This window comes from Aethalodelphis obliquidens, unplaced genomic scaffold (assembly GCF_003676395.1).
Source record: "Aethalodelphis obliquidens isolate GAN/ISIS:26980383/991018 unplaced genomic scaffold, ASM367639v1 scaffold22, whole genome shotgun sequence".
NCBI classification, from domain to species: Eukaryota; Metazoa; Chordata; class Mammalia; order Artiodactyla; family Delphinidae; genus Aethalodelphis; species Aethalodelphis obliquidens.
Window position 1 is genome coordinate 2,735,929 of NW_020837966.1, and position 20,220 is coordinate 2,756,148.

Here is a 20,220-nt window from a genome sequence, read left to right on the forward strand (position 1 = left end):
CCCCATGGAGAAGCCCGTGGGAAGCTCACAGGAAGCTCGCAGGTCCCTGCCGGGCCGGAAGGCAGCATGGTGACTGCCCTGCCTCTTTGCTTCTCCCTGTTCTGGGAAGGGGAGTGGCTGACGCAGAGTCGCCGGGGGATAAGGAGCCAGTGTTTCCTTCGTTTGAGCACGACCGTCTTCATGCCTCTCTTGAATTTAGGAAGGGGCCCCCCTCTAGCTTCTCCTCCCAGATACTGCGATCGGCTCTCTGTCTTCCCCTCAAACCTTATTAGACTATAGCCCTTGGGGTGGCAGAGGGCTGGCTTAGTAAGCCCTGGGTGGGGAGGCGTTGAGTCCTATTTCTTGGTTACTTAGAAAATGAGATGCTTAGTATTTCTTGTTTTCAGCGGGGAGCCCTGTCCTCTGATACCTGGGTAACAGCACACATCTCAGCCAACTCCTTTTTAAGTACAAAGTTACGACTTCGATCCTCACGCACACGGCCTGCCTCTCTGCACCCATGCATGAATGTCAAATGCAGAACCTGCACCCTTTAGGTGAGGCTGTCTTTTCATGGTTCTGGTTTTCTCTCTGTGACGGTGGTGTTTCTCAAAGTCTGAAGACCATTTCTTGTAGAGGATGGATGTTAAGTCTTATTTAAGGCTGTTACAACGTCACCCTGGCCCCGCTCCCTAAACCTCAGAGAGTCAACACGCGCTGTTCTGGGTCTGCTGTACGCTGACATCAGTGCTGACAGACCAAATTATAGTACTCCCTAACCCAGTTCTAAAGGATGAATGCCGTGGCACTTAAAGTATTTGGCAGAAACTATTATTTTAACTCATTTTCACAGTGGTTGTGGGTTTTTTATAGTCTCGTAGGAACTTCGGTTAAATACAGAGTAAAAACTGAAAGCTTCTTGGGGAATAATGGGGAGTCAGGTCCTTCAACGTCTTTTAAAAAATATTCCCTAAGCAGCAGTTTCTTTTGTGCCTGCAATTCTGAATTGTAGTGTGTGCCTCCAGGTGACGAGAAGCGCCATATGTCATGGTGCATGTGTGTGTTTCCAAAGCCTCGGTGGTCACTGTAATTTTAGTGCCTGTGTGTTTTCACAGGAAACAGTAAGGAAGGACTGTCAGAACCTGTTTTTAAAAATGTTTGTGTTCGCAAAGATTTTTGCTAGTATTTCACACGTATCTTAGCCATTAAGCAAAAATGTTACACCCTTCATCTTAGCAGAAGGATCAGGGCTAGACAATCACTAGCATTCTCCTTTTCTTTATCTTGCAGGGAAGCGAAACCTAAAGGCATTCTATCTCATGGGCACTAAGGGTCCAGAGCATAGGTCAGCAAACTTTTTCTGTAAAGAACCAAATAGTAAATAATTTAGGCTTCGCAGGCCATGCAGTTCTGGTCACAGCTGCTCAACTTTGCTGTTGTAGTGCAAAAGCAGCAATAGACAGTACAGAAGCGAATGAGCCCTGCTGTGTTGCAGTGAAACTTTAGTTAGAAAAGTGTGGCTGGTGGACCAGACTTGGCCTGTGGGCCGTGACTCACCAACCCCTGGTGTAGTGAGAAGTATAAGTTTTGAGTTGTCACTGAGAGTCTAATCCAGCCCCAGAAGGCAGTACTTGCTTGACGGCCTTTGTATGAACACAAGTCTCCTGCTGATGGTTAATGAGGACGTAAGACCAGGCTGGTCTTCAGTCTTCTCCTGAGGATGTGATCACACCTGCAGAGATTTATGTAGACTCCCGAGAGAATGCCTCATTTCCCCTCTTCACTCTACCTCAGGAACTGTGCATCAAACACAAGGAAATAGAGAGTGAAAGAATTCTTGACAACTTAAATGAAGTCATGGTTAAGGTGAGGGGTTAGCAGTCAGCACCTGGATGATTTTCTGGGCAATTCTCACCAGTTGTGAATTTCTACCAGGGGCTGCCAACCTCCTTTCCCATGTGTGATACTGTGCAGGTCTTTCTTGCTCAAATGCTTTCTCAGTCATGCTCACTGACATTGCCTCCCTCCTTTCCTTTTTCTTGCCCCAGCACATAATGCCACTACCAACACACACACACATACACACGCACGCACACACACACACACAGTCCCCATACTCTGGCACACAAGAGGACAGAGATGATGACATGGATTCAGCTCTGGAAAGTTTACCGCCATCAAGCCCGAGTCCCTAGTGGGTGGTACTTGGTGCTGTCTCAGTGCATCACACAAGTGGTCAGGTCACCAGAGCAGTACGATATCCTTTTAAGTATATCCTCACCAGTGACCGACGATGCACTCGCACCCTGTGATGCGCTTTCTAGAGACAAACTCATGGTGAGCATAGTCAAATGCTAGACCTCAGATGGGAACTGAGGACAGGGTGAGCCCTGGTTAGTCTCTCCAGCCTCTTCCTGCTCCTGCCCTTTAATCTGACCTCTAACTTGGTTATTCTAAAAAGTCAGTTATAGGGAGACTCATTTAAAAAGGTAGAAACACTTCTTAGAGATAATTTTAACCTAGACTATATAACTGAACATTTATTTGCCAGTATTTTGGAGTCGGGCCAAAGGCTTTTTTTTTTTTTAATATTTCCTTATTTATTTTTGGCTGCGCTGGGTCTTAGTCGTGGCACATAGGATCTTTGTTGCGGCATGCATGAGAGATTTAGTTCCCTGACCAGGGGTTGAACCTGGGCCCCTTGCTTTGTGAGTGTGGAGTCTTAGCCACTGGACCACCAGGGAAGTCCCCAAAGGCTTTTTTGAGTATCATGCATCTACTGGTCAGGGTGCCCATTTTCTTTCTTGCATAAGCGACACCTGTAATATACCTACAGTATCTGATTGTGTTTTATTTGAATCAGAGTGAGAACTTAAAGATACATGAGAAGGGAGCAGAGAGCGATTCTGAAAGTGTATGGTTTTCCCTTTTCCCTTGCTGTCATCTGACCTGTATCCGACTCCACAACAAACCCTTCAGCAACATTTCTCATCAAGTACTTTCAGGGGATTCAGCTGAGTTTTTGTGTAAGCAACGACTCTTTTTGCACTCATGTTTCATCATTTCAAGCACCATGCAGTTAAGTTAGGTAGTTACAGTCACAAGCGTACAACTCAAGTGTTGAGGACAAAAATGTATAATCTTTCTAGAAATTAACTTGGGAGCCACATGGGTTCGGTATGGCGTGGGCTTTAGTCATTATCTTTTACCCAGAAGAATGTCAGTTCATCTGACCAGATAGTTAAAAGCAAATCAATTTAGAGAGCTTCTGTCATATTAGAAAAGAGGTCAAGACCTGAACTTCTACCCTCAATTCCCAGTAAAATAATAACCGTTTCTTGTTAACAAGCGCTGGGCATTGCACGTTAGTTCATTTATTCCTTTGACAGGACTGGCACTGATTAGGGAACCAAGGCTCAGAAGGGTGAAGTTCTTGTCCCAGGTTATACAGCTGGAGCGAGTAGGAACTTGGAACTCAGGCTGTCTGACTCTAAAATTCCCTGTGCTACCCAGCTTACAACGGGTCGTCAGAAGTCATCCAGCTAGATTTCAGTTTTCCTTATCCTGCCTTGAGGGATGTCTGGTTGTTTAAAAGTCAGTAGCAAACTGGTGGACTGTAGGCCCTACAGAGGTGATACAGGACCTATTTGCCTTTCACTGGCTGTAAGGAGGGAGTAGACCTATCTCACATCTTTGCCTCTCTCTGTGCTCTCATATGTCTGGGCTGTGAAAAAAATGCACGACTGGATGTTACAGTTGAACATTTGTTCTGGATTTGGATTTTTTTTTAAGTTTGGCATTTGAGCAGAATCACAAGTTGTAGAAAGTGGTAATCTCTAGACATTTGAGGTCTGATTCACCAACGCTATTGTAATGAAAGAAAAACCTGTATTTGTTTGCTCCATTTTATTGTAACTCACTAGGATGTTTTTATAAATAATGAACCTAGATATTCAGCAAATAGCATGTGTTTGGCTGTCGAAGCTTTCATGGGATCTTCTGTTCATATGTCTCAAAGTTATCCTACAGATAGGAGTTCGCCTGAACACTGAATTCACTGGGAAGTGACTGTGGAAAGTGAACTGTGCTGGCATATAGAGGCAGCTTTAAAATACAGAGTATAGAAGTTAAGCAGCTTGACAGGTCTTTTAGGAGGTATGCTTACGAAGTATTGAGAGCCTCAAGTGTGCTGATTTCAGTTGGTCACAGAGTGTTAATGAATTTTGAATTGAGGCAGTTATGATTAAGCCTGTTGCCTTTCTCAACACTAATCATTATTAAAATGATGATTGATCTTAGTGATTATGAAACCATTAAAAAGGCATCTGCCTCCGCCTGAATTAACAGGATGGATGTAGGTTTTGTGGCTGTAGCCAAACAGGACTTTAGTGATTGTGATTTCAAGGTGCTTGTCTGTTTAGGCTCCTTCCTGTGTTTTCAGAGCCCGTGGTACTGTTTTTTGTCACAGGGTGCAAACAGTGGGGTTGAGGGGTAGCGCTTGGTGCGACCCCTTGGGCCTCACTGTGGCGTGTGAAGTGAAAGGAGTAGGGTGGTTTCTCAACTTTCCAGAACCCCACGCTTGACTGGGGAGACGCTTGTGGAGACCCTTCCGTGGACATTCAACAACACAGCCGCGTGATGACGGGAGCCACTTTATTGAGGACCAGCCATGTGCCAGGCATTTGCGCCGTCAGTATTAAGCCTTAATTCCCCCAGGGTGGTGGTGGCCCCGTTGAGAGGATGAGGGAACTGCTGCCTGAGAATTTCAGCGCTTGCCCTCGGGCCACGCAGCTGGTCCAGCAGAACCGGGGTTTGAAACTATTCTTCATTATCTGCAGTCCTGTGCTTCCTTAAAAGAGTGTTCTTTGGGGAGATTGCTGCAGTCTTAAGAAAGCTGGGGAAAGACTTCATCGCCTCCAATGAATGAAGACACAAAAACATGATTCAGAAGAACAGCCTCGGGCTCTGTAGAGCCCGCCCAGCTCAGAGCGCCTTTTACCCTAGCCAACCACCTTTCCCATAAAGCAGCTAGGGAAGAGGGACCCCATTTCTCCCTTGTGTCCCCCGCTCCTGTGTGAATTATAGACGCCCCTGCCCCGATCGCCCTGCTCCCATCTAGGAGGTGTGTGTGCCTGACGGCAAGCAGCCCCGGGCCTGCCAGGGGATACATGTGACTCTCGTTGGCCTACGAGCTCCGGTCTTGGGTGGGGACCATGGCCCAGGTCTTCACATGCCCCCATGCTCCCTACCCTGCTTCTGTGACCTGCTGCCCCACTTAGGGCCCAGTGTGGGTGTCATTTCACTCCCTGTCCCGGTCTGGTTTTTATGAGCCATCCCTCATGTGGACTCGAGGTGGATCAGGGAAGGTGGGCAAGCTGTGGGGTAGATCAAATCTGCTAGAACCTTCCCTCCTTTCTACGTCCAGCACCCAGGCGTCCTCTGCTGCTTTTCCTGCCCCCGGTGCTCGGCGTGCCGGTGCTGCCCTTTCCCTCTCTGGGTTTCAGTTTCTCCATCTATTGGAGGACGGTGCTACTGGGGCTCTGGAGTGCCTTCTGATCTGTGGTTCAAAGCCTTCCCCACCCTGTCCTCCCTTCAGTGCCCCAATGAGATGCCTGTATCTTCTTCCTTCTCATAAAAGCTCCCATCTTGGTCTCAGCTACTCTCCTTTCCTTCCTCTCCAGGTGACCCTAGAGACAGCTGACTTCCAAGATGGCCCCACTTCTTCTCCTAGGACAGGCAGGGAACTCACTGCCCAAGCTTGTCCTGCGTCTCTGGTTCCTTATGTGGAGATTCGGTTCTTCCTCCAGAAGCACGCCTAGGATGTGTGCCTCATTCCCACCACTTCCTGGGTTGACTCTTTTTGACTGTTTGGTTTGCTTCTTGGGTGTTTGGCCCTGTACACAGTTAGGGATTCTCTAAATACCTTTTAACTTCAGGGGTTTTGTGGATAGGTGTGTGTGTGGAAGGGGAGAGTGTGTGTAACCAAGAATGAGGGTAAGAGAGGGGTTATTATTCCCCACTGGTGTCCAGTGGTCGGTCCAGATTATTGGCTTCCAGAGCTCTGTTTGTCAACATTTTTTTTTGAGAGGCTGGCCAAGGTAGTGTATACATTTTACGTTGTAGCTCCCAAACATCTGTGCATAAATCATCTGAAAACATGACTTTGATGAAAATATACTTACTCTCACTAAATTCTCATATTTGCCATGCATTCCGATAGTTTCCGTTCTATTTTATTTCATTTTTCAAAAATTTCTGGATGTACACCACCAAATGAACTTCATATTCATTCCACGTTAAACGTCTTCTCCATTACGGTGTACATTCCATGAAGATAGGCAAAAATTAATCGAATTCCTATAATTAGTGCTCAATTCATATTGTCAGCGGATTCCTTTAAGCAAGTCCTCTGGAGAAATATTTTTGTTCTGAGAAACAATTTCATTCAAAAGATAAGGTGACTTGTGTCGCTGGTCTGCTTTCCTTCCACATTAGCTGTTAGAAATCTCAGAGACACATTAATAAAAATGTGTTCATAGTGCACATCTTTGTCATGATCTTATTCCTGTTTCATTTTATCTTCTTTTCCTTGTTAATTTTAATTTCTCATCTTATGATTTGTCCTAAATATTTAGACTTCCAGCTGATTTTAAAGATGCTCAGTGAGAAAACCACAAATCAGACATACCTAAAAGTAGAGACAGAAAGTCCCCCGTGATCTTGCTTTCAGAGGCAAGCCTTTTCATTTTCAGGTGTCTGTGCTGCAGACTGGCTTATTAAGAGACTTCCTCAGACATCAAAGGGATCGTGTTATTCGCATTATTCCTGTAGTAATGTATCACAGACATCCTTCCCTGCCCTTACATGTAGATCTCCCACTTTCTTTTAAACAGCCATCTAGGATTCTCTTACTCATTTACTTCAAATTTTTATATTCTTGCTGCCTAGAGTTCGTTTTCGGAGCGAGGCAGATACTAAATAAAAAGTTACCTTAAAAAGAACAGTAGAGGTTAGGAACTAACCCTAGCCACTTGACCAAACAGAATCCCCTCTAGTGACTGCTTCCAGAGTCACCGGTTTTTCTGAGAATGGAATTGCTCGTAGAAAGCCTGTGCGGGTCTGAGCTTGGGGGATGGTGGCAGACACCCCTGCTGCACCCCCTCGCTGGCCACCCCAGCCCCGGCTTCTGGGAGCTGGTAAGTGACAGAAGAGGGAGAGGTTTGACTGGCAAGGCCAGATCAATGCGAGGGATGCTCCCCAGCTTGGAGTGGGTCTGCAGACACTCAGTTCTGCTTAGTCATGGCCTTGGGTATTGATTTCTACTTCAGGACCACAATTAGGTGGTGCCTGGTTTTGAACCCACCCAATGTCTTTTAAATTAACTTCATTTTACTTTCTAACACTAAAACAATGATGAATTATAGGCATGGAGTAATTACTCTTCTGAATAAATGTATCACGTATTTTATCTCAGTTATAGACTCCACACTTTATGTATTTTTAAACACTGATTCATGACTTTATGAATTTATTCAGAAAGAAATGATCTGTGTTCCTATGGTCTCGTTACATTTACTGGAGAAAAGCTGACTGTGAATGAGGGTTGTTCATCCCAAAGACTGGTTTTTATGGTGGAGAGACACACCTGGTGAGCTGAATGGTGCCTGCTCCCCCAACCCACCTTTGCGGTCACGGTTGACACGTGGCCTGGGATCTGGGCCCTGTTTCACCTCCTGAGTGTCCTGTTCTATGATGGGCCCTAGGCAGACTTTGCTGGACAGTCCAGGTGGTGTAGGAGCTGGGCTAGATGGGCGTCTGACTCCCTCAGAGAGGAGCAGGTGCTGACCCCGGTCTGGCCCCCTCTGGGGGGGGGAGATGCCTGCCCTGGGGGTGTGCAGACCTGCAGGGTGGGCAGCGAGCTGGGCCCTGGACCCAGTGCCCATGTAGCGAGTAGTTAGCAGGTGCTCTGTGCCAGGCCCTGTGCTGTTGCTGGGGCGTGGCCAGGCCAGGGAAGCGTGTAACACAGACGCACCAGTAAAGTGAGCCAGCGTCCATGGGTGTGTGCGCCACATGGACCCTGGCTCACGTGTTTTACGTGTGTTGCCTCGTTCACATTCAACAACAAACCTGGCCCACTTCTGCCCTTCGTATTCTCACTTTATGAAGAAACAGCAGCAAGGAGGGGTCAGGTCACTTGCTTGAGTCCACAAAGCCAGTAAGGGGCAGATCTGGAAGCTGACCCCAGGCTCCTTGTCATCTGGACAAGGTCAGAGTGCATCTGAACAGGTGACTGCAAATGTTCTTAAATGGCGCAGCACTGCCCACCAGGCGCCAACACTATGACAGTCGGCAGCTCCGCCCCCAAGGTGCGCCCTCAGGCTGCTCCGCGCAAGTTGCCTGGATGACCCGAGGCTGAGGTCCTGGTGGAGCTCCATAAAAGCCCAGGTGAGACCTGGCAGCCATGGGACTGGCAAGGAAGTATGCTTCCCCACCAGGTGGGTGCAGTAAGGTCTCTTCAAACCAGAGGGCACGGTTACTGCTCTCTGTTGTTCCTGTTGACTGTGACCCTCATACGTGAATGGAAATAGTAATCCCGTCTTTGCCTGTCTTACTCGGTAGTTTGGAGAATCAGTTGAGATGAGAGACAAGAACATGTTTCTTTTCTTAGATACTGTGTGCAGGTGTGCACATGGTGTGTTTATAGGAGTACAAGTGAGCGTCGGGGGCGTGGAATGAGATTACACTTAGAATTCAGATGTCAGGAAATTTAACCATAGACAGATGTGAAAGCCTCTGTTAATGGAGAAAAGGAATGACTGCTTTCTTGTCAAAATGAAGATGTTTGGTTTTAAACTTACTCCGTTCCTGCCATTTTGAAATGTTTGCCCATTTCTTTTTAGCCGAGGAAGTGGACATGTGGGAGCATTTGGTTCGTGTCAGGCAAATGAAGCAATACTAAGAAAAGACTTCTTTTATAGAATGATGGGGCTTGGCAGTTTTCACATGACCTGGGCCCAGTAGATCCCAGGGAGGCAGCAAGCTACTTGGATCAGCCCCACGCGGGGCACATAATCTCACTGCCGTTTACCTTGACCTGAGCTGTCAGAAGGGGATGTAAAGGCCTGGCACAGTTAAGAAAGAAAGACTAGCTCTGTACTTCCACCTAGGAGAGGCGAATGGATCTGGGCCTGGGCGTCAGAACTGCTGGTGGGGCTCCCTGACAGTGAGACAAGGTCTCCGCCCAGGTGCTCAGACATGCAGCATCGGGCTCTGCTTTTTTTCTCCTTTTTTTTGTGGATGATGCCATCTTGGCATTTATTGAGGCTAAGTGCTCATTTCTCTGCTCTGTACGGTGAGAGGGTCTGCAGAGGTAGATGCAATGGATCTTGCCCTCAAGGTAGTGACAATCTACAAATAATACAAGACGACACCTCATAGGTTCACCTGCCCAGCTTAGACCAAGAGCTCGGGAAAGCAGGGCAGTGCCTTGCCTCTCTCTGCTTTCTTTCATGGCCTCGTACGTAGTTGGTGCTCAAGCATTTTTTTTTTTAAACATCTTTATTGGAATATAATTGCTTTACAATGTTCTGTTAGTTTCTGCTGTATAACAAAGTGAATCAGCTATATGTATACATATATCCCCATATCCCCTCCCTCTCTCGTCTCCCTCCCACCCTCCCTATCCCACCCCTCTAGGTGGTCACAAAGCACCAAGCTGATCTCCCTGTGCTATGCGGCTGCTTCCCACTAGCTAGCTATTTTACATTTGGTAGTATATATAAGTCTATGCGACTCTCTTACTTCGTCCGAGCTTACCCTTCCCCCTCCCCGTGTCCTCAAGTCCATTCTCTACATCTGTGTCTTTATTCCTGGCCTGCCCCTAGGTTCATCAGAACCTTTTTTTTTTTTTTTTAAGATTCCATATATATGTGTTAGCATACGGTATTTGTTTTGCTCTTTCTGACTTACTTCACCCTGTATGACAGTCTCTAGGTCCATCCACCTCACTACAAATAACGCAGTTTCATTTCTTTTTATGGCCAAGTAATATTCCAGTGTATATATGTGCCACACCTTCTTTATCCATTCATCTGTCGATGGACACTTAGGTTACTTCCATGTCCTGGCTGTTGTAAATAGAGCTGCAATGAACATTGGTGGTACGTATCTCTCTTTTTTGATTTTTACATCTTTATTGGAGTATAATTGCTTTACAATGGTGCTCAAGCATTTGTTATGATTTACTTTCATGATTAACTGCAGGTGGTGCAACTTTTAACTCTGGGGTGGCAAATAGTTTGGACTCACATGCCCACTCCAGTCTGGGGGTGATGCCTGATTGGGCACCGTGTGAAGCTGCTTTAGGATGCAGTCGGAGGAGTGCCGGCTGGAGACCGGCAAGGGGTGTCTGCTGCAGGGGTGCCTGGGGAGCAGAGGCAGTAGGCACACAGCGGTCATTTGCCTTCCCCGATAAGTACATCATGCTTTTGAAAGGGGGGTGGGCAGAAGAGCACTCAGGGGAAATGAAACGCCCCAGTCTTCTCTGAAAGGGTGGAGCAGGATTTAGATCAATAGAAAAAAAATGCTTTCAGTGACGGAGAAGAGCAGTGACAGAGACCAGAGGGTCCAGTGAGCGTGACGTATATGCAGGGTGTTATGGGAGCTGACAGACGGGAGCAGAGGGGGTCGTGGAGGAGGAAAGGGAGCTGGGTGGAACAGAGGCCCTGCACCCGGCGGGGTAACATATCAGCTGTTTGTTGGTACGTAGAGCATAGACAGATTGTGTAGAGGTCCTTGGGGATGCCAGATGGAGGAATTGAGATGTGATACTGTCCTCTGCTTTTCAAGAAGCTTTCCCAAACGCTCCACACACAATTAGTTGCGCCATCCCACATCTCCCCACAGGAGATGCCCCGTCCTCGGCTTTAGCTTTGATCGTCGTCTGCTCTGTCTAGAAATGTTTGTGTATACATCGACTGTCCTCCACCAGGACGTGGACACTGTCTTAGCCATCTTTGATCTCCAGTGCTCAGGACCGCACCCGGTATGGAACAGATACTCAGTGGATATGGTTGAATTAAATTGAAATAGGGTGCCTGAAGTCCAAGCAAGGTGGGGTGGAGGTGGGCAGTGCCTTCGTGGCGAAGCTGGGTGAGGAGGTGTATGGCTGCCAACCATAGAATGTACCCACTACCAAGGGGTCCCAGGATGAGTGGGGTGGGAAGCAGGCCAAGTCTGAGGCATCAGGTTTTCAGGAGTGTGTAGAGTCCCAGAAACCAGTTGGAATTGAAGACAGCAACAGAGAATGGATGAGACGGAAGGAGGAAATCTGGAAAGCTGAGCCTAGATGAATTCCCAGAGGCAGTGACTTGCAGGGCTTATGGGTCCTGTGCACAGAGAACCATCGCTGAGCCTGTGGGTCAAAAGGAATCATCCAAGGAGTTGAATCTCTTGAGAAGTGAGGAGCTGCTGAAGATCCTCTTAGGTGCTTTAACTTTCAGAGAAGCAGAGTGATCCTGTAGGCCCCCAGTATCTAGTTAGGACTTTGGTTTGCAATTGACCAAAAACCGAACCTCAACTGGCTCAGTTTATTGGCTTTTGTAACTGAAAAGCCCAAAAGTGGGGGGAGAATTTTGCCTTCAGGTTCGGCTTGATCCAGGGGCGCATACAGGAGCATCAGAGCTAGGTGGTTTCCTCTGTCTTTCTGTTCGGCTCTCTCCTCATCTTTTGGCTTGGCTTCCCTAGGTGTTGGCTTTTCATCTTTATGTCCCCCTGGTAACTCTAGGCTTATAGCCTCTGAGAGCTCAGTCAAGCCAGTGACAGAACTTCTGGCCTAGTGGCTGAGTGAAACCCAGGACTAGCTTTAACTGGACCTGGTTGGTGGGCATTGGGACGCATGCCTATCCCTGAACCAGTAACCTGGGTCACATGCCGACCCCTGTGGCCCCTGGACTGAAAGTAGGAAAGGAGCAATTCTCAGAGGAAAGTCAGGGTGCTGTTACCCTGCGAGTTTTGCTGGCTGGCAAGAACCATAGGGAGCCACCCCCTGCCAGCTGCTTGCTTTACCCCTGCAGCCAAGAAGCAGCTGCTTCTGTGCTGCCGAAAAGCGAGGCCACATCCAGCGAGAGTGCCCTGTCAGCTTCCTCTGCCCTCTTCCCATGGACCAGATGGCTTTGAAGTTGGTCTCCATGGAGCGGTCAGCCAGGCCACCTGCTGGCCACCTTCATTTGTCATCTCGGGTACATTCTGGACGGCATCCGGGGCAGTGGCCCTGCTTGGCCTGGGTGGTCATGGGATCACTGGGCTGGCGACGGTCCTATGAGGTTTCTGTCCCATCTCCTGGTCCTCCTACTGGGTCTCCACTTCCAGAGCCCGGGAGTGCGGCCTTGCCCCTTCCTGTCCCGGTGGCTTTTGATGGTGAGTTTCTGATGTTTCACAGGGCTCTTTCCCACTTCACTTAATCTGATTTTCACCGTCACCTGAGTGGGCAAGAGTGAGTATCCTGGTTTTATGGATGAGGAAACTGAGAAGCAGAAGGGGCAAATAGCTTAGCCGAGTGCCACAAGAAATGGGCTCACTCGCATGTGCTCTACAATTTGAACTTAGAAACCAAAGGTGAAGAAGAAGGAAGGCATGCTGCCTATTCCAGCCAGTCTCTTCATGTGAATGTGGCATCAGCTACCCATTGGCGGCCCTCTAAGTACATACTTCATTAATACCTGCAGAGGAAAGCATTACCTCTGTTTACATCCCAGCACTCTGAGCTGAGGCCGCCTGCTGCTCCCCGTCCCGTGATCCCCGGTAGAGTTTACTGGAGGTTGAATCACACATCAGAACCCTGTAAGAGTGGCCACAGCTCCTGAGGGCACCTCCTGGAATGTGTGAGGCAGCAGGTGGGAGGGTCTCTCGGGCAACCTCGGGTGACCTGGTCACCTGACAAGGCAATGGCTGCTCTTGGGTCTTGCTGCTCCTGGTTGGCTGTCCTCCCTGGGGTCCCTGGTCCCTCACACGGCTTCCCTCTGAAGCCTGAGTCTGGACATTGCTCATCAGGTCATAGAGAATTGTAATTTCACACTGGAAGACATCATCCACTCAGGCTTCTTGTTTTACAGGTGAGAAACAGAGACCCAGCCTTAGAACCTTAGCTCCTCTCACTCCCACCCCCAAGTCCATGGTGTCCCTCAGTCCCTTCATCCTCCCCCTCCCCTCACACCTGTGCTTCTGCAGCCCTGGACCTCTCATCACCCTTGACTGATTTGCCCTTGTGGGTACTCCTCCCTCTGACTAGAGGTGGGGAGGCCGTGGTGCAGAGCAGGAGCTGTGAGGCTCTTCCCAGGTGTGTAGCCATGGGCGTTTTCCTGGGACAGGGCCTGCAGTATTGTTATGGGTGGGATGTCTGTGTCCCGCCCCCGCCCCCCCCCCCGCTGTGTTCATGTGTTCAAAGCTCAACCCCAGTAGGATGTTGTATGGAGGTGGGGCCTTTGGGAAGTGATTTGGGTTAGATTAGGTCTTGAGGGTGGGGCCCTCATGTTGGGATTAGTGCCCTGAGAAGAAGAGGAAGAGATCTCTCTCTCCGTGTGTATATTTCCACCAAGGAAAGGCCAGATGAGGACATCATGAGAAGTCAGCCATCTGCAAGCCAGGGAAAAGGCTCTCACCAGACATCAGATCAACTGGCACCTTGATCTTCCCAGCCTCCAGACTGTGAGAAATAAGCCTCTGTTTGTTTCAGCCACCCAGTCTATGGTATTTTGTTATGGCAGCCTGAGCTGACTAAAACAATTATGGAATGTCTTAGCAGGAAGGGCTATTGAATAACGTTTGGTCAAAACTTCTATTTTGGTCATTTATTTCTTCATTTATAAATACTCAGTGTCTATTTTTGTGACAGACTTGGGAATACAGTGACATATGAAATAGAAATGGTCTCTGATTTTATAAGAAATTATCATTTATTGGGAGAGACAAGTATCAAAGAGGTAGTTTTTTTCTTAATTAAAATTTTCCATTGTGCATAGGGCTATGCAGAAATATGGTGAGCTTTGACAGTGGGCCCAAATTTTGTCTGGGAGGTCAGCAAAGCTTTTGCTGAGAAAGTGTCATTTAAGCTGAGCCTCAAAGGACAAGTAGAACTTAGCCTGATGAAAAGGCGGGAATTGGTGGGGGTTGGGGTGGGGGGAGGCATTCTACAGCGAGGGAACCGGATGTGGACCCGAGTCAGTCAGGGGCTGAGCTGGGGCCAGCAGAACACAGATATAGCTCCAAGCCCTGCGTTCTCGCCACAGCCCTGTGCTGGGCTTGTGCTACTGCCGTGTCAGGGTTCTGTGCTTGCCAAAGAGGGGAGTGGACACACACGGGGGTAGGCACACCAGGTGGGTGAAGCAGCGTGGGCAGAGGCATGGAGAAGGGAAAGCATGGACTTGGGAACACAGTGGGAGGGAGCAGCTCGGCCCATGATTTGGAGTGGACACTCCTGCAGGAGAGGAGCAAGCAAGCCAGAAGGTACAGAAGGGTGGAAGGTGAGGACGTTCACCAGGGGCTCAGGCTGGGATTGAAAGAGAGGGCCTGTGAGATGTTGGGATCAGCTATTTATTGTCTCTACACTCTGACTGTTGATTCCAGGTGTGTTATAGGAAGGGTTTTTGGTAACTTAGAAAGATTCCTACCTTGCTTGTTTTGCTTTTTGGTACGTATTGCTAGAATCCCAAGTTTTCATGTTTTTATAGTCCCCTTTCAGTCTGGCTTTGTTGCTTAATTCCTTCTCTTTTTTTCTTCTCTACCTCCTATTAGCACCTGTGCGTACTTTATGTGTGCCGGGTATGGTGCTGGATGCTGGGGTTACAAAGACAGTAAGAGATGATCTCTGCCAATGGGGACCCCGGGACTGCAGGACACAGAAGGGATATGTGTGTGGAGGGGAGACTCTGTACCTTCTGCCAGGGTGTACGCCAGGAGACCACTGCAAAGACTCGGGCCCTGTGGGTGGATGAGCAAAGCAGAGAGGTGAACCTTACATGGCTCATCAAGCCTTTGTTGATCTTTTGACAGCAGGCCGGGAGCTCTGTGAGGGTAGGGGTCAGGCTTTCTGAGGAGGACCCAGGTGCTCAGGGATAGATGGGTAGATGATGGATGGGAGGATGAATGGATGAACGGATGGGTAGATTGATGGTGGATGGATGGATGTTAGTACCTCAGCACTAGTAAAGCAATGCTTAAAAATAGGACAGCTGCCAACCAAGTACAGTCAAAGATCCTGGCATCTCCTATTCCCTGCCGGTTGACAGTTTCTGTTTCTCAAGGCTCTGTGAGGGGTTAACTGGTTTAGAGACTGTTGGTTTAGAGCCTCTCCTGTTTGGTGAAACTTCACTGTTTAAAGAAGATAAATCAGGTTGCAGAATTTGATTTTAAGCCTTTATTTCTCTAGTGACTTGAGTCTCGTGGGGGACTTTGCACCCACATAATAGGGTGGTCTCTGGTGAAGAACTGGTGCTTTCTTAAAAGATGGTTTGCTGGCCCTGCCCACCCAGGATCCCTTGCTAGTGAGGCGGATCCCTGCTGGTGGCTGGTTGAGTGTGCCTGGCAAATGCAGGGAGACTGGGGTGCAGGACTCATGTACTCGTTTTGTTTAGCCTGGGCTAGGGCTTTTAAGGAGCAGTCCCTGCCCAGGGGCCACCTCATTTCATGTTCAGTTCTTGAGGGCCCTTGCTCGCCTCTTTTCAGCCATCCCACTCCTTCATCCTTTCTGTGGTTTCTTCCATCCCAGCTGCTGACTCCATATCTTTTCTGTGCGACGTCTCACGGTCCTTCAGCCAGTTGCACGTTCCCACCCCACCCTGCAAGGAACCTGACTTTTTGGCGGCTTCCTTTCAGATCACTAACCCAACATTCTTTTCTCAAATGAACAGTCCTCTTGTGAAGTAATTACCTCCCCTTCCCATGATTGTTGTTTTGCAAGATTTTTTTTAACACTACATTTGCTTAAATGTGGAGGTGTATTTGTTTTACTGGAGTCCTTTTTTTTTTTTTTTCTTTTTTTTTTTTTTGCGATACGCGGGCCTCTCACTGTTGGGGCCTCTCCCGTTGCGGAGCACAGGCTCCGGACGCGCAGGCTCAGCGGCCATGGCTCACGGGCCCAGCCGCTCCGCGGCACATGGGATCTTCCCAAACCGGGGCACGAACCCATGTCCCCTGCATCGGCAGGCAGACTCTCAGCCACTGCGCCACCAGGGAAGCCCTGGAGTCCTTTTAAATTGCAGGACTGGGGACCAGGATGACACTGGCTTCTGGGCAGACTGGTCTGTCGTGCTCTCCAGGCTGTGGTTGTTCACCTGGCACCATGGTAGAGTCTCTGTAAGAAAGAATCATGTTACAGCAAGGTTATATTTCTTATAGTCAATTCCATCAAGTAATGCACTGAGGATTTTGGAAAGAGAAACCAAAGTCTTCAAAAAGGAGAGAGAGGAGGATGAGAGAGGGGGATAAAAGAACCCTAAACAATTCAGTTGCACAAATGGCCCTTGTATTATTGTGGCAAAATTACTTGTAAGTAAACGCTAAAGAGGAAAAACAAGCTGTGTTTGGTAGGTGTACTCTCTGTTCCCTGTCTTGTTTGTCTGCTCTGCACTATAGCGCTGTGTTGATATAGGGATATAACTGCTATGAATATTGATGGCAGCAAAAGCCTTTTTTCCCCCGTCTGGTCCAGTAAATAAAGCAGAAAGGATAAAACGGGAAGAGGAATTGTAAAATCCACGTGCTGTTTCCAGCTTACCTTGTTCCCTTACAACTCTAACTCGCAAAAACATGTTGACGATCTACCTTTGGTGGTCAGGGTCTAATTTGAGTACAGCAGATTGGTTTATTCAGGGATTTTTTGCTTCTTGTTAAAGCAACAGAGCGGCCTTTCCTTTTAGCTCTCCAAGTTAGCGTCACTGCCTCATTGAAGCTTTCCTGGATCTCTCCTCTGTAGCTAGTAGCAAAGTCAGTCTCTATTCCTCAGAATATCCACGGTGGCCTGAGTGCACCTCTCTTGGGAACCCACCACCCAGGGATGTGGCAGTGAACGGGAAGACGAGCCCTTGCTCTCACGAGGCTCACAAGGAGTGTAGAGAGTAAACAGAGGAGTCCTTGGAGGTCTGCGTGTGGCACGAGGGGGCACGCACACTGCTCCTCTGGGAGGTTTCAGCGGCTCACCCCAGCCTGGAGGATGTGGCTGGCTGTGCGGAGGGAGTAGGTCGTGGTCCGAGAAGGCCTCGCAGCCTGCTGAGGGGTGCGGGGTGCATGGGATGAGATGAGCCAGGCTGAGAGCAGGACCTGATGGCAGATCTGGACGAAGCGTGAGTGTGGAGGTTGGCGATGAGCTAGGCTTTTAAAATTGAAAACACATTGACTCTGGCTAAGTGACACCACAGAGGAATTTATTAGACCACTAGGATGGTGTTCTGAGGATCAAGGGGTGCTCTGGGGGCACGTTAGGAATACAGGGAAGTTGGGGGGGGGGGAGAACCGATGAACTGGCTTTTCAGTGTGACCAGTGGGGAGTCGATAATGGGGGTAAAGCCTGGGGTACCGCCGGGGTTAGATGGTTTCCCTTCTGGTAAAGAGGAAGGATGCAGTGGTAAGACTCGGTGAAGTCCCACTCGGGACTGGGGCTCGTCTGCAATGGAGGGGTGGCACTCTGGCGGCGGACGGCTAGACCCCAGGGTGGCTTAGGCAAAAAAGTGCTCACGTGGAACAAAGCAAGTCCTTGCAGGGGAGAAGTTGTCTCACCCTTTGGCCTTATCAGAGGGCAGAACTGCTTATGAAGGTGCAGAGCTGCTCTTTGTCAGTTCCCTCTCCTGGGATGTCCTCTGTGTACCACAATTGAACCCCCACCTCTTGCACCAGACTAAACCTTTCGAAGATAGGACCACAGTGGAGCCATTTTTCTTACCTTGGCTCCTGTGTGGGGCCCATCGCGCAGAAGAGGTGCTCACTAGGCATTTCCTGAGCCAAATTTATTCACCACCTTGCGCCAAGTATCTTAATAAATGAATTCTGTGACTTCCATTTTCCTGAGGCATTGGTAACTTTCCTCAGGTCTCACAGAGGGGAATTAATATCAGCAGGGGACTTTATGGGCTGTATGGGACAGTTTTAATTACTTAGGAGTTTTCATTTAGTTATTATTTCAATAGCTTTTTGCCAGCAAATGCCTCTTGTAAAATTAATCGCACACATCTCAGTGGTCTATATTTCTATTGAAACCAAAGCTGTATAAAGAAAACCTTTGTAAAAGAGGAAAGAGCCAACATTTTTAGACCTGCTGATGGATGCATTTTCTCCAGCTCATGGAATCGCATGAGTTGGAACTGGAAAGGTCCTAAGAGCCCTCTAGCCTGAGGGTGGCATCTCGGAGGTCTGTGGCAGTCAAATGGGAGTGGCTGCTGAGTCTGGAAGAAGAGGAGGATTCAGGGGCTGAGTCCAGGCTCCCTGGGAACGTGCATGGTGACCCATCAGTAGTGTCAGCCGGGAGAGGCAGCACGCCAGCAAGGAGGCTGTGGGCTTGCTGTCCTGAATCCCCTCCCCTTACTGTGCAGGTGAGGAAACTTAGGTCCAAGGGATTGGAGGGACTTGCCGAGGTCACCTTGCTGCTCAGTGACAAAGATGATCCTGACTTAGAAGTCAGATGGAAACCCGAGAGGAAGAGAGGGTCAAAGCAGACGCAATTTGCTTTCTTCCAAAGGATATTCTGTTCAAAGCCCTGTGGGAATCTTTGTTGCATCCATGTGCTTTTCTGGGCCTGATTTGGCAATCTTGGGAGGAAAACACGCTGTATTTTGCAAATGTGTGCAAATAACAAACGTGCTGTTATGTCCTAGGCAGAGTCACTGCACACACATCAAGGCAGGTTGCAAAGTGCAGTAATATAGCCACTGATGAAAAGTGTTTTACACTTAGTTGCTTATGAGAAATTCAGTGTTAGAATTAAAATGCCTTCTTGCTCCAGGTGCAGTGTTAATTGTTCCATTTCTCATAATAAAACTTTGCTTGGAGAAGAATGTTTATATCTCTGAGATACTGATCTAATCCCTGTTTCTTTTCTTCTTCCCCATCCCCCCGCTTTTTTAAATTTCTTTGTTTCTCTTCACAGGAAAAAGTAGAATATGCCTTCCTGATTATTTTTACAGTCGAAACATTTTTGAAGATTATAGCGTATGGATTATTGCTACATCCTAATGCTTATGTTAGAAATGGATGGAATTTACTGGATTTTGTTATAGTAATAGTAGGGTAAGTCCCTTTTATTTGAGGAATTTTTTTTTTGGGGGGGGGGGGGAAATGGGAGGTGGGGAGTAACAGAAAACAGTATTTTAAAGGAACAGGGTTGGTCCTTCGTGCCAGTGATTGCTGCCAGAACGTGTCAGGAGTTCTTTGAAGCCTGATGATGCTGCTTTCCGTCTCTGGGCAGAAACCAATTTGAAATTCTCTTGTTGTTACTCCCTCTTTCAGTAACGTGTTAAGGAAGGAAGTTTAAGCTCAGCTTGTGATGTGACAGGGTTCATCTTACAGGGCCTTGGGCCTCCACAAATAGGCCAGCCCTGCTGGTGCTTTGAGTCCAACGTGTACAGCTCTTATGCTTAACACCCCATTAAGTTAAAAAACCAAAATAAAATGGTAAAAAAGTAATAAATCCTTCATAGCAGTGAGGTACTCTGCTATTTAACATCCCTTGAGGAAAGCTATTAATTTTTTCTGCTGAGTTGGGAGAAAAGATGTGGCACGCTACTATCCCATTTCACATAACAAAACAAGTGTTTGAAAAATATCAGATATCTGACATGAAATGAAATAAACCAGAAAATGCAAAGAATCAAGCCTTCTCCCCGAATCCTGTCACAGGAAGAAGACACCAACAGTTTCAGTTAAAGGAGAATGTTAAAATAAAAAACAGTGAAAAAGAAAAAAAAAAAGAAAAACAGTGGCCTGTGTTATTCTGGTCCTTCAACACCTGGAAATGTTTCCAGCAAGAGAAAATGAATCAGTGTCGGAGGAATGCTGGGTCTTTGGACCAAATACCCACATAGGAAAATAAGATCTATTCCTGTGCTGAGTCTTAGTTGCCTAGCTGTAAAATGGGTTGCTCCTAAAATTATATTTTCTCCTATATAGAGAGAATGTTAAATGGCCTTTCTGTTTTTATCTCCATGACTTCATTCAAATGCCTTCTGCAGTTGAGCAAGGGATTTTTCTTTTGGATTA

General features: G+C 47.9%; 1 protein-coding gene across 2 annotated transcripts in view; it reads left to right on the forward strand.

The window, feature by feature from the left end:
* The window catches only part of CACNA1D (calcium voltage-gated channel subunit alpha1 D), a 317,329-nt gene that overhangs the window by 142,836 nt on the left and 154,273 nt on the right, over positions 1 to 20,220 (forward strand). For both annotated transcript variants that reach the window (XM_027121102.1, XM_027121103.1), the window contains exon 4: positions 19,112 to 19,251. In XM_027121102.1, the coding sequence (XP_026976903.1) occupies positions 19,112 to 19,251 (140 nt within the window). The remainder of the gene's footprint in view (positions 1 to 19,111; positions 19,252 to 20,220) is intronic.